The 15,295-nt window shown below is 46.6% G+C and overlaps 1 protein-coding gene across 1 annotated transcript; it reads left to right on the forward strand.

Moving 5' to 3' along the window:
* The first annotated feature begins 8,627 nt into the window (after positions 1 to 8,627).
* LOC123358885 (olfactory receptor 51G2-like) lies at positions 8,628 to 9,563 on the forward strand. The gene has a single exon (XM_045001031.1). It carries the CDS (start codon positions 8,628 to 8,630, stop codon positions 9,561 to 9,563), a length of 936 nt encoding a protein of 311 aa, XP_044856966.1.
* Positions 9,564 to 15,295: the final 5,732 nt, after the last annotated feature.

Raw genomic sequence — 15,295 nt, forward strand, 5'->3', positions numbered from 1 at the left:
AGGGTCAGTTCATCACCTGGCTCTAGGGCTGTTGACATGGGAGAGGAAAAACACAAGTGATGGCCGTGACTAGTTATTCCATCCTGGATCCTCTTCCCCTGAGGAACTTTCCTCTGCCCCATTTCTTCCTGGAGGACGACACCTCTACTATTCCCCTTTACCAGAGACTCTGCCCCCCTTCTGGGCTGGAAGCCAGAGCCAGGCCTTGGTAACAGCTGCCCAGGGAACCAGAGCCACAGTGAGGCATTTCATAAGTCAGGGAATGTGAAGAGTCTGGGGCTCCCCAAGCAATCTGTGCTCCCAGGACAGCTCTTACCATGGCCTGACTCTGGCCTGGCTGGGAGGTGGAGCCTTGGGGAAAGTGGAGGAGCAAGGGATTGGGTTTAGTGAGAAGATATGGGGCAGGGGACAGGGCTTCAGGGGACAAAGGAGAGTAGGGTCTGAACCAGCACTGACCACAGCAGTCAGGACAGTGTGGGTGATCCTGAGTAAAGGAGGAGGCTGGGGCTGGAGGGAAGGAGATATTGTGTTTTGGAGAAGACTGAAAAAATATGACCCCACAAAGGGGGCTCTTGTTTTAGGTATCCCTTAGAGGGAAGGGCAGGGTTTCTGCAGGGCCACCTCAGACCCCAAGGGGGCATGCTGTCAGCAGACGGTGCAATAGGACTGCTAACCGTCCTTGTCCACCGCTTCCACTGCAACTCTGCTCTACTGCTCGGGGGATCCATTCATGAAGCCTGGAGAGTAGTAAGGAGCAGTTCAGCTATAGGCTGAGCAAGTGCAGAATGGTGGTAGAATGGACTTTTGGATGTTTAAAAGCACGCTGGCGCTGTTGGTCAGACCTCAGTGCAACCAACATTCTCATTGTTATTGCTGCTTGCTGTGTGCTCCATAATATCTGTGAGAGTAAAGGGGAGATGTTTATGGTATGGGGGGAGGTTGAGGCAAATCACCTGGCATCCAATTCTGAGCAGCCGGACACCAGGTCGATTAGAAGAGCACAGCAAGATGTGCTGTGCATCAGAAAGTCTTTGAAAACCAGTTTCATGTCTGGCCAGGCTTTGGTGTGACAGTTGTGTGTGTTTGTCCTTGATGCAAACCTGCCTCCTTTGTTGATTTTAATTCCCTGTAAGCCAACCACCCTCCCCCCTTCGAAATAAAGTAACTATTGTTTTGAAACTATTCGTTCTTTCTTTATTAATTTTTTTAAAAAATATGAGCTAACGGACAAGGTAGCCCGGCTGGGGTGGGGGAGGAGGGAAGGACAAGGCCACATTGCTTATTGTAGCCAAACTAAAAATCAAACTGGTTGAATGACAGCCTTCTGTTGCTTGGGCCATGCTCTGCAGTGCAGTGGCTGAGTGCCTGGAGCCTCCCCCCCACACATTATTGGGTGTCTGGGTGAGGAGGCTATGGAACACGGGGAGGAGGGGAGGCGGTTATACAGAGGGGTTCTGTGCACTTGTTGGCTTTCCTGCAGCTCCAAGAGATGCTTCATCATGTCCGTTTGCTTCCCCAACAGAGGCATCATCATGTCCATTTGGTCCCCCATTAACCTAAGCATCGCGTCCTGCCTCCACTCTTCACACTCACTTAATTCTTTCCTGGCCTCTGCCACTGAAAGCCTCCGTGCATTAAGCTGTGCCCTATCAGCGCGGGAGGACTGCACGAGCTTGGAAAACATGTCATCGTGAGTGTGTTTTTTTCACCTTCTAATCTGCAATAACCTCAGGGACGGAGATGATAGGGGGAGCGTAGAAACATTCTACGGTCTACGATTCTGGGGGGATTGCATGGTCACCTGTGCTGCTGAGTGCTTCTGAGTTCGCCACGCTGACCAAACAGGAAATGAAATTCAAAAGTTCCTGGGGCTTTTCCTGTGTACCTGGCTAGTGCATCAGAGTTCAAAGTGCTGTCCAGAGCAGTCACAATGGAACACTCTGGGATAGCTCCCAGAGGCCAATACAGTCAATATGCATCCACACCACCTCACATTCGACCCAGCAAGGTCAATTTTAGCGCTACTCCCCTCGTCGGAGTACAGAAGTGGATTTTAAGAATTCGACGGAACAGGGTTGGTTGTGTGGGCACAGTCATTTTTAAATCGACCTAACGGAGCTAAATTCGACCTAACCCCATAGTGTAGACCAGGCCAGAGACCCTCAGATCAGGGCGGTGTCAGGGTTCCACAGAGCAACACCTCTGACATTTGTCTAAAAAAGGCCTTTTGCCACTGCCTCCTGTGACAGCTGCTTCTGGGAAGCCCTGTGATTCCAGCCCCTTGGTGTCTGTGGCAGATGGGGTGACAGTGAGGGCTAAGTAGTGGATTTCTTAGGGTAGAGTTGGAGTGTCACAGAGACGCTGGGAGTTTCAGCACAGTCACAGAACCAGTGATTGTAAGCCACTTAGGCTAAATGGGTCTCAGCTTTCAGTTTTCTTAAAAAAGTATATTTTAAAAGTGAGTTGCAGAAAAGCTACTAAACCTAAAGCAGGTGACCCCAAAGGGTCAGAAACAAAAGGCAAATGAAAAAGAAACTCTCATAAGTATATTTTAAAATCTTATTATGTTTAACCAACCTCATGATTTTCTGGGGGCGTGACTCATAATTTTTAATTGGGTTCGGCGATATTGCGCAAGTAGTTCAAAAGATGTGAAGGGCAACTAGGAAAAGTCATAAAAATTAAGAACAATTTTTTAAAAAGTACATGAGAAGCAGGAAGTCTGCCAAACAAGGAGTGGAGCTACTGGATGACTGAAGTGCTAAAGGAGCACTCAAGGACGATTTGGCTTTTGCGTAGAGGGTAAATGAATTCTTTGCACTGGTGTCCACTGCAGAGGATGTGAGGGAGATTTCCACAAATGAGTCCCTCTTTTTAGGAGACAGATTGAGTCCCACATCAAGTTGTCAGTAGAGGAGGTTGTGATGCTACACCCCATATTCATGATAGTGGTATGATTATGACATAATAATGATGTATCTGATACAAGATATGTCTTGGGGTATGTCACTGAAAAAGTTAGGATTTGCCGAATATTATTATCATATTTGTGTGCATGTATTATTTTTGTACCTGAAGTGATCAATATGGACTATATATCTGTATTTCCAATGTGCTTACTCCGGGTAACACCCACAACTAGCCTTTCAGGTACAAAAAAGCAAGACACTGAACCATAGAAATGCTTAGCCTTCCTGTGAGCATTTCAGCCACCCTATGAGTAATGGCTGCTATGAATTCACGGGGCGTGCAAGGGCATGGGACCAGACCTCATGAAACTGAACTCTAATTTAGTATCTGTATTTTTCCACAAACTGGGCTGGGAATTTAGCTTGAAGCAAAGGGTTCTCACCAAATGGAAAAACTAAATAAGATGTGGAGTGACATCATCTCTTGGCCTCACTCCCCACAGCAGAGAACTCCCGGAAACACCTGAGGATGAAAGATTGAACTGGGGGAAGCGCTGGTCCCAGGCTAAAAGGATTTCTAGCCTCTGTATGAAAACATGGTGGACTGCGAGTATGATCAGTCAGGATGACAAAGATCTAATTCATATCCTGTCTCTAGTATGTTAGGCTCAGTTTGTAGGTCAATTTACTTGCTAGGTAATCTGCTTTGATCTGTTTGCTATCGCTTGTGTTCACATAAAATCTTTCTTTAGTTAATAAACTTATTTTTTTTATCATAACCGGTGTGTTTTGAGTGAACCCTGTTGTGCACAGCTACAACACTCACACCATAGCAACTCTACTATATTTAACATAGTCCATCAATACATTCAACGCAGTCAGAAACACCTCAACTTAACAAGATAGAGAATGTACATCTACACTTCCATATACTCATATACTTCCATATCCATCATCATCCTCATCACCATCACCATCACCACCAGCGGCCATCTCTCTGACACCGCCCGAGGACTATATCTCCCAACTGCCCCTAGGCTGGGATGACTCTTTTATAATTTGTTACGCTCATGCCATTATATTTGATACATATTCAGTAGGGGATCCCCCCCGCCACCTTTCCTTATTTGTATTTCCTCCCCTTACTAAGGTTAGAGTGTGTTTTTCCTCTAGGTTTGTATATCAATGATCTCAAATTATTATTATATACGTCAATTTGTTATCCCTGGACCTTTTCTGGTTAGGTATCACATTTGTTATTTCTGTCCTAACCGGTTATCTTGGCTATTTCCAAGTTGTGGTGTACCTGTTAAGCTCAGCTGCCATGATGCTGCCCAGCAGCAGCTGCCTGGATCCCCAAGAGAAATTGGAGGCTTTTCATCTGCCTCATCCTCATAATGTAAATGAAGGTTACACTGACAGAATCTATGGCGGCACTCTGGGTATGGAAAGGTCAAAAATTCCCAACCAGTCTGTGGCTGGGGTATTGTGCCCATCTGCTACTCTAACCAGCCTTCCCATCTCTGTGCAGCCCCTGCCACCCTGTACAACACCCCTTCAGCAGCTCCTGCGGGCAGCGGCTACTGTGACAGGCCCTGGTAGCACATCTCTGATGAACCTGTTCTAGCAGGGAGCTGGGAAGGGTCCTAGAGCAGTTGTGGAGGCACAGAGATTGGGGGTGCATGGGCCTAGCTCCCAGTGGATCACTGAGATCTGTGCATAACTTTGGGAACCCTGGATCTTGGGTCCCCCATTTCATTCCTCATAGAGAAGAGAAGGTACCCCCCAGCCCATAATGATCCCAGGAAATTGTATGGAATCCCCCGTCCCTGGTCTGCATCCTGAGTTTCTAATGCAGGAAAGGGGGCTGCTGGAGTGAAATCTTCTGCTACCTTATATTCTTATTATTCTATTATATTTTATTTCAGCAAGATCACAACTGTGACAGCACCATCATTACCGCTCATCTGCCCTCGAGGTAGCCCTGTGACTGATCGGAACCTTACAGACAGTGATGACAAGCCTGGATTACAGGAACAGAACCTGGAGCAGGGCTGGCGCTGCAGCCAAGTTGCATAGCGTCACCGTGCACCCCTGTGATTTGGCCTCCTGCAGTTTGCCATTGGCTGTGACGGGGTTAAGGATGCTGTATGTGAAACCAAGCAGCTGAGGTTCCCTGATGGCCAAGTGGCCCCCAAGGGAATGTGCAGACATGCTTCATAAAGACAGTTGCCTCCCTTTCTGAACACACTATCTGCTTCCCATGCAACCTCTCTGATGACCTTTGTCCTCTTGGCTGAAGACCTCTGGTGTCAGTGGCTCCCCTTCTAGCAGGAATTGGGTACATTGGCAGGTTTCACTGTCTTTAAAATGCGAAGAGAAGGGGAAAGGCTGCGAGCTGTTTCCATTTGCAGATGTTCTGTGCAGCAGCAGAGAGCTGTCGGGGTGACTCAGTGACAGAGGCCGGAGAGCAGGCAGCGCTAGGTAGCTTGGGAGCCGCTCCCCTATATCTGCCTATGCTGCTCCATGAGTTATTCAAGTTGCACAAAAATCTGATATTCAAAGCGAGCACAGAATGTTAAAACCCTGATGCCCCGAGTCAGGATTTCTCAAGGGTTCCCATTTCTAGAGGTGCTGTGTGCTCTGGGCCCAATCCTGACAGGGGCTGAGCGAGATGAGAGCCCACAGAATATCAGTGACTAGTTCCCAATCGCCACAGGTTTATTTTCTCAGGGAAATTTAAACAGCAAATTTGTTTTCAAAGGTTTTCTCTGGCTCGATGGCCAATGCAAGAATTCAGAGCTGTGTTGCTCTGTGGTAACAGCTGCAATAGGGCATATTTCCATTTCCTGACTGGCTGAGGGCTCCAGCATTTCTATGCTGTAGATACCCCTCAGAGTTATGGGGCTACCTGCCTCTCTGCCCCCTCTCTGGTCTTTCAGTGCCACATGTCAGGCCTCTTAGTCTTCCCTCTCATGGGGTGGAATCCCATGATCCCCCCACCCTCAGACTGGGCCCTGGGGTACAGCACACTGCGAGTCCACTGTTCTTGCCCAGCAGGTCCGAGTGTGCTTGGCATCTGTGGTTCTTCCCTTTAGGAGTCTGGGACTAGCGGTGAGACGAGTGACCAGCCAGCCTTCTGGAACCAAAATACTGTTTAATCTGAATATTAGGAATAAAGTGTAACATGGGAGAATAAGAGGGTTTTAAAACAACAGTCTGTAAATGTCTCTGACCCCAACCCCTCCCACTCTGATAGGGACCCAGACAGGCCGAGGGCCTTCAGACTTCCCTAGAGGTGTCTGTGCCTGCCAGTCTAAAGAGATTCTCACAACTGCCCCACCTCTGCACAGACTCCCAGCGCTGGCAAAACAAGCTGTGTAACATGGCTGGAGCCCAGAAATATGCTTTTCCCAGTTTGTAGCTCCAGTGTTGTCTCTCAACCTCTCTGTGGTGCTGACTGAGCAATGGCTTTTCTTGAGCCGTTCCTTCCCTTCTTGCTTGTTTTCAAGCCATCTTCTATTAAAATAGGAAGATCCATACTGGTTTCACCCAATACAGCCGTAACATAAACATCCCAAATATTAACCCAATATAGCTCTATAGCAAACATCCCAAGAACTGGGTTTAACATACACGTTCATTATGGCAGCTCAGCTCCATGTCTGTCCCAATGCTGTTCCCAGATGCTACGTATTTTATGAATGCAGGACATAGACAGTCAAAGAGCGAGCGAGAGAGAGAGCAATGGACTACTTTCATGTGTGAAACGAAGTTCCATTTCCATGAATACTCATGCATTTGACTTTGAAATGCACTTCCTGCAAACCCTCATTATGGCTTAATAACAGGTACTGGGGTTACTATGTAATAGAGAGTGAGAGCTCAGGGAATGAATATTTTCTATACTGACCCCAATGCCTGTTACCACTCCAGCTACAGGCTACAGACTGACAGCACAGAACCTGAAAAGAACCAGTCAGCTATTAACCCCGGGGCAGAGGAGCTGCTAGACTTCTGTTTGCTGAGAAGTGACTGAATGAGGGCTGAGACACTGTGATATTTTCTGAAGAAATTCAGATAACAGACACTACATTTTAAGTCCCACTGTAACCTGAGAAATCATTTCTGAAAGAAGAGAAGAGGGGAAAGAATGGGTTGACATGTTTGTGCTAAACTACAGACCTGTAAATGTTATGCCAAAACTTTTCATTTTAATAAAATATTGCAAACCAAACTTTTACGAGGAGCAGTGAAAACTTTACCGCTTAATGGCTTTTAAGTTCTCCACATACTTTTTACAATGGTTTGTGCTAATAATTCTTTGTGCAGAGAACAGCTGTATGATAGTATCCCTTGGTAACTGACCAGAAGTTGTTTCTAACACTTACATTCCGGGCCATGTACATAATCCCTCTCAAATACCGCTGCAAGTCTTTCCAAAAAGTTATGAGAGAACAGAACCGCTGGTCTTTGTTTCATTAGTGTTACAGAGCTGAGGTGCAGGAATGGTGAGTATTATATTAGTTGTAAGTAATTTATGCCCATCACCTCTTACGTGATCATGGCTGAAGTAATTTGCACACACAAGTGTATATTAGTGCAAACGTAGTGTTTGCATATTCACCCATTTGTGACGCCAATCCCTCCCCCGCCCAGCTGAAGTAACTGTCTGTGTTAGCTTGTAACTTGCAAAGTATCTCTCAACCCTTGCAAGGGAAGAGGATGCAGGTCCAGTGAGGAAGATCAGATTTTCAGGATTCAGTTAACATTGGCCAGGCAAAGCACTTCAGTTTCCCTTGGAAAGATTCTTTGTGGTCAGAGTGTATCACCGGGAGCATATGGTAAGGGAAAGTTAATAGAGCCCGGTTCTGACTGAACTTACACATGTAAATCTGGAGCAACCCAGTTGAAGTCATTATTATTGAATTAAGAACCTGGCACTAAGAATTTATCCCATGTGCTGGAAAGAGACAGTGGAATAATTTGAAGTCTCAGGTGTGGAGAAAATAAAAAGTATATATATGAGGCAATGAAACACGTTTATAAAAGGCTTCAATGCAGGGCAGATAAATACAATGACCGTCTTCACCATGCACTTGCCATGTGTTTATAGATCTTATGATACAATGGGCCACGCCCAGAGGTGGAGGGCCAGAAAGAGTGTCTATGTGGAGGTCACAATTGTAAAATCACACAGTGCTCAAGTAGGCTGTGGAACTCCCAGCCACAAGATATCAATGGGGCCAAGAGCTTCTCAGGATTCAATGAGAGATGGAATGTTTAAATGGGTAATCAGGAAATCCGGTTACAGTACTGAGAATTTTTTTAGAAAACATCTTGTAAGGGCTCTACCTTCCTGATTTACACAACAAAATATGTCTAACTAGTGGGCATCAAGAGGAAACTTTCCCTGGGATGAGGGTATCTCTTAGTTCCCTATTGCAGGGCTTCCTCCACCTTCTTTTGCAGCACCTTGTACTGGCCACTGGCCACTGGGCTAGACAGGCTGTAGGTCTGATCTTGTCTGGCAGTGCCTATCTTCCTATTGGTGGTATAAATCCAAGACAATATATTTGCTGATTTTCCTTGAGGTCCTGGGAATCCCTAGATTTTCACTGAGAGAAGAAAGATGTCTTGCTAAATATGATCTAGTCTCCTGTTATTTCTCCTTTCAGAAACTAAAGTTCAAAACTCCTTGCACCTGCCCAGGACATTATGTCAGCTGTCAATGACACCAAATTCAACCCTGCAGTGTTCCTTCTCACCGGGATACCTGGGCTGGAAGACGTCCATATATGGATCTCTGTCCCCTTCTGCTTAATGTATGTTGTTTCAATAGTAGGAAATTCACTCATTCTGTTCATTATAAAAACAGATGCAAGCCTCCATGAGCCCATGTACATTTTCCTTTCCATGTTGGCCATCACAGATCTTGGCATATCAATAGCCACCATGCCAACAATACTGGGCATATACTTGTTTAACTCTAGGGAAATCAGCCTCAATGCCTGTTTTGCCCAGACGTTTTTCATCCACTCGCTTTCCAAAATTGAATCCTCCATCCTCTTGTTGATGGCCTTTGACCGCTTCATTGCAATCTGCAACCCACTGAGATATACCTCCATCTTAACTCCATCGAGGATAGCCAAGATGGGACTGGTTGCTGTGCTAAGACCAGTGGCCATGATACTCCCACTCCCCATACTCCTGAAACGGTTCAGATACTGTCGAGACAATGTCCTCTCCCATTCCTACTGCATGGACCAGGACGTCATGAAGGCAGCTTGTTCAGACATCTCAGTGAACAACATCTATGGGTTGTTTCTTACATTCTTCATGGTGGGGTTAGACTCGCTGCTCATATTTCTCTCTTATGTGATGATCCTCAAAACAGTGTTGAGTGTTGCATCCCACACAGAGTGCCTGAGGGCCCTGAACACCTGCGTCTCCCACCTCTGCGCTGTCGTGCTCTTCTACATATCAGACATCGGCCTGGCTTTCATACACAGATTTGGAAATAGCTCTACTCACTTGCTTCAGATAGTCCTGGGCTATGTCTACCTGCTGGTCCCGCCCCTGATGAACCCAATCGTGTACAGCGTGAAAAGCAAACACCTTCGTGAGAGGATAATCAGGGCGTTTGTCAAGTGAAGGGTCAGTTCATCTCCTGGCTCCAGCACTGGTGACATGGGAGAGGAAAAACATGAGCAATGGCCATGGCCACATAATCCATCCCGGAACCTCTTCCCCTGAGGCCCTTTCCTCTGCCCCATCTCTTCCTTGAAGACGACACATCTACTATTCCCCTTTACCGAACACTCTGCCCCCTTTCCGGGCTGGAAGCCAGAGCCAGGCCTTGGTAAGAGCTGCCCAGGGAACCGGAGCCACAGTGAGGTGCCCCACACTCTCCATATTTTATCCCTCAAGATGTATAAGTCAGGAAATGTGGAGAGTCTGGGGCTCCCCACAGCAACCTGTAGTTCCAGGGCAGCTCTTACCATGGCCTGACTCTGGCCTGACTGGGAGGTGCAGCGTCGGTGAACGTGGAGGAGCAAGAGGCTGGGCTTAGTGAGACGATATGGGGCAGGGGACAGAGCTTCAAGGGAAAATGAGGAGTAGGGTCTGAACCAACACTTACCACAGTAATCAGGACAGTGGGATTGATCCTGAGTAAAGGAGGAGGCTGGGGCTGGATGGTAGGAGACCATGTGTTTTGGAGAAAACTGAATAAATGTGACCCCACAAAGGGGGTTCTTCTTTCAAGTATCCCAGGCTGAGAGTAAGTCATTGCAAGAACATTAGGGGGAAGGGCAGGGCACCTGCAGGGCCACCTCAGACAACAAGGGGGCACTCTGGGGTAGCCCCCATCCACAGAGATTTGGCCAGAGTGGACTGTGCTCTTGGAAGCCGTTACCAACAGATGGATGTCAGCCCAACCCCCAGGCTGCTCTAAACTCCGCTGAGGCAGGGGGAGAACAGGCCAGAGAATCAAACCCCTGTAACTGGGTCCTTGCCATCCCTGCTCTCTGCAGCACACCGAGGAGCTCTGCTGGCACAGCAGAGAATGCAACTAGGCTGTCTCTGCTCAGGTGTCTGGAAAGCTGGTCCTCTGGTCTGGGCACTGCTCGGTACCTCCAGACAGCTGGGTTGGATTCCCAGACTGTGCGTGACTGTGTCCAAGCCATTGGATGTCTCTGAACAGGTGGATAATAGCCTTGCTCTGCCCCAGAGCGGTGGCGAGAAGATAAATACATTCAATGCGGTGAGAGACTCTGAGACTCAAAAATCATTGTGGTGTCAGGGTTCCACACAGCAACACCTCTGACATTTGTCTATAAAAGGCCTCTTACCACAGCCCCTGTGGCAGCTGCTTCTTGGAAGCCCTGTGACTCCAGCCCCTTGGTGTCTGTGGCAGGTGTGCGGGTGACAGTGAGGGTTAAGTAGTGGATTTCTGAGGGTAATGTTGGAGTGTCACAGAGATGCCCAGAGTTTCAGCACAGTCACAGAACCAGTGATTGTAAGTCAAACTACCACTCAATGGTCCTGGGGACCTCTCTTTGATGGTCTGGCTGGGAGAAAGCAGTCTGAGGGCAAAGGTCAACTTCACACCTAGGCCCTGTAACATGGCCACGGCTGAGCACTATGGTGACTGCGCTGAGGCTCACACAGGTTTCAGCACAGGCTGCTTCCACAAGAAAGGGGCAAAGAGATGGGAAGATGCTCAGAGACACAAGGAAACAAGGCTGGGTCCCAAGAGCTCCTTGAATTCCCAAAAGAATGAAAATTGGGCCATTTCTGTTTGCTAATAAACCTACTCCTTTTAAGGAGGCTGGGGGTGGCTGTATAGGTCTGGTCACAAGTAGGAGTCTCAAGTGTCCAGTCAGTGCTGCTTGGTGATAAGCTTTTATCATAGATGGGATGTCATTCCCAGCTCGAAGAGTGAGATAATTGAAAACCTGAGACTATAAGAACAGCCATACGGGATCAGAAAAATGTTCCATCTAGCCCAGTATCCTGTCTTTCAATATTGGCCAATGCCAGGTGCCCCAGAGGGAATGAACAGAACAGAGAATCATCAAGTGATCCATCCCTTGTTGCCCATTCCCAACTACTGGGAAACGAAAGCCAGAGATACCATCTCTGCCCATCCTGGCTAATAGGCATTGAAGCATCTCTCCTCCACTAATTTATCTAGTCCTTTTTTTATCCCTGTTATCATCTTGGCCTTCACTAAATCCTCTGGAAAGGAGTTCCATAGGGTGGCTGTGTCTTGTGTGAAGAAATACTTCCTTTTTTTGTTTTAAACCTGTTTCCTATTAGTTACATTTGGGGACTCCTAGTTCTTGTGTTAGGAGAAGAAGTAAATAACACTTCCCTATGTACTTTCTCCACACCCGTCATGATTAAATTGTGACAGTCCTCTCATGATGGGAAATGATCTGGTTTACAGGGGAAAGAGACCATATATCCCGGATTCACTGTGGCAATCTTGAGTCTTCTAGGCCAGCATATATTCTTGTTGAGTGATTATAAGCATTCAGATGAGCAACTTTTTCCAGTTGCATCCAAAACAGAAATTCACTCAAGACAATAAATCATATATTCATAGAATTGAGAGAAAGAAGGGCCTATTAGTTTATTGAGGCTAACCTCCTGGAGAATTTCTCCCAGTTTACCCCTAATGACTTGTATTTCACTGAAGCATCACTTCTGTTCCGCTGAAGCGTATCTTCTAGGAAGGCGTCTAATATTGGTTTGGAGATATCAGGAGAATCCACAATGTCCTTTGAGAGTTTGTTCCCCTGGTTAATTACCAACACAGTTAAAAATATGTGTGCCTCATTTCCAAATTTAATTTCTCTGGCTTCAGTTTCCAGCCATTAGTTCTTGTTATACCTTTCCCTGATAGGTTAAAGAGACCATTAGTTCCAGGTATTTCATTCATGTAAAAGTGCTTGTACAGTGTTATCAAGTCAGTTCTCAATCTTCCCTAGTTCAACTTGCTACATGCCAGTTTATTCAGCCAAGGGGAAGTTGGAACAAACCGAAGAGGGGAAATGTATTAGTCAGTCCCAGGATGATTGTGAGCCACCAATGTGATGCAGGAGTGAACAAAGCAAATGAGAGTCTAGAATGTGTGAGGCGAGATAGGGAAGTTAGGGAAGTATTAATATCCTTATAACCCTCCTACCAACACTACAAGAAGAAGAACTCTGCGTGGACTCCTCCTATCGGTCGAAATGACATATTGGACTTCTACAGAGAGTGCTTCCGTATAAGTGCACAGCCTGAAATTGTGAACAAACTGCATCACTTGTCCCATAACCTCAGCCATACAGAACGCAACACTGTCCACAGCCTCAGAAACAACTCTGACATTTTAATCAAAGGGGCCAACAAAGGAGGTGCTGTCGTCATCATGAACAGGTCGGATTATGAACAGGAGGCTGCCAGGCAACTCTCCAACACCACATTCTACTGGCCACTATTCTCCGATCCCACTGAGGATTACCAAAAGAAACTACACCGTCTGCTCAAGAAACACCCTACTATAGCACAGGAACAAATCGACACAGACACACCCCTAGAACTCCGACCAGGGGTATTCTGTCTGCAACCCTAGATCCATAAACCTGGAATCCCTGGACACCCCATCATCTCAGGCATTGGCACTCTTACAGCAGGATTACCTGGCTATTTGGACTCTCTGCTCAGACCCTACGATACCAGCACTCCCAGCGATCTTCGAGACACCACCGACTTCCTGAGGAAACTACAATGCAATGGTGATCTTCCTGAAAACACTGTCCTGGCCACCATGGATGTAGAAGCTCTTTACACCAATATTCCACAGTAGGATGGACTACAAGCTGTCAGGAACAGTATCCCTGATGAGGCCACGCCACACTTGATGGCTGAGCTTTGTGACTTTGGGGACAACTTATACTTTCAAGTCAGCGGCACTGCTATGGCCTCACATTATGCCAACATTTTTATGGCTGATTTAGAACAAGGCTTCCTTAGCTCTCGTCCCCTAGTGCCCCATCTCTACTTCCACTACACTGATGACATCTTCATCATATGGACCTACAGGAAGGAGGCCATTGAAGAATTCCACCTGGATTTCTAGAATTTCTACGCTAACGTCAACCTCAGCCTGGACCAGTCCACACAAGAGATCCATTTCCTGGACACTACAGTGCAAATAAGTGATGGTCACATAAACACCACCCTATACTGGAAATCTACTGACCGCTATACTTACCTACATGCCTCCATCTTCCATTCAGGACACATCACACGATCCATTGTCTACAGCCAAGCCCTAAGATACAACCGCATTTGCTCCGATCCCTCAGACAGAGACAAACACCTACAAGATCATTATCAAGCATTTTAAAAACTACAATACCCACCTGGGAAGTGATGAAACAGATTGACAGAGGGAGACGGGTACCCAGAAGTCACCTACTACAGTACAGGACCGACAAGGAAAATAGCAGAACACCACTGGCCATTTACGTACAGCCCCCAGCTAAAACCTCTCCAGCACATCACCAACGATCTACAGCCTGTCCTGGAAAATGATCCCTCACTCTCACAGACCTTGGGGAGCAGGCCAGTCCTCACTTACAGACAGCTCCCAGACTTGAAGTAAATACTCAACAGCAACTACACACCTTAGAAATACTAACCCAGGAACCAATCCCTGTGACAAATCCCGTTGCCTACTCTGTCCCCATATCTACTTTAGCGACACCATCAGAGGACTCAATCACATCAGCCACACCATCAGGGACTCATTCACCTGCACATCTACTAATGTGATACATGCCATCATGTGCAAGTAATGCCCCTCTGCCATGTACATTGGAAAACCGGACAGGCTCTATGTAAAAGAATAAATGTACAGAACTCAGACATCAGGAATGGTAAAATACAAAAGCCAGTAGGAGAACACTTCAATCTCCCTGGACATTCTATAACAGATTTAAAAGTAGCCATACTTCAACAGAAAAAACCTTCAAAAATGGACTTCAAAGAGAAACTGCAGAACTAAAATTCATTTGCAAATTTAACCTCATTCAGTTGGGCTTGAATGAGGACTGGGAGTGACTGGCTCTCTACAAAAGCAACTTTCCCTCTCTTGGTATTGACACTTCCTCATCAATTACTGGGAGTGGACCACATCCACCCTGATTGAATTGGCCCTGTCAACACTGGTTCTCCACTTGTAAGGTAACTCCCTTATATAATGTTGCCTGAATCTATAATTTTCACTCCATGGATCTGAATAACTGGGTTTTTTACCCACGAAGGCTTATGCCCAAATAAATCTGGTAGTCTTTAAGGTGCCACCAGACTCCTCATTGTTTTTATCCATATAACAGACACTGGTCAGACTTCCTCTGGCAAACTATGTCAAATTCTGGTCACACTTATTCCACAAAGAAATGTCTTTTGCCTCTAGGTTAGTATATCAATGATCTCAACGTATTATTATGTAACCCTTCTGCCCTCTGAATTGGCAGCAACAAGGGCCAGGTTCAGTATCCAGGGGTTCCGTTTCAATAACGCAATGCAAACCCGGATCAAGCCCCCACCCAGTGACCTGGGACAATTACATACCACCCCCCTGGGTGTCTCTAAGAGGCAATACTTCCCCTCTCACAAGCACAGAGTCTAAGTATAGCAAAATCCTTTTAGTAAAGGAGGGAAACAATGTGGTATCATATTGGGGAAACACCATAAATAGGATTCATAACATAAACCATGAGCAAAAGACCCACCAAGTAAGTTTTGGCAATATCCTTTTCCCCTCGGGGTCTTAAGTCCAATCACCCAAAAGTCCAACAACCCAAAAGTCTCTGTCCCTGGTGCTG

The sequence above is a fragment of the Mauremys mutica genome, chromosome 1 (assembly GCF_020497125.1).
Source record: "Mauremys mutica isolate MM-2020 ecotype Southern chromosome 1, ASM2049712v1, whole genome shotgun sequence".
Taxonomy (NCBI): domain Eukaryota; kingdom Metazoa; phylum Chordata; order Testudines; family Geoemydidae; genus Mauremys; species Mauremys mutica.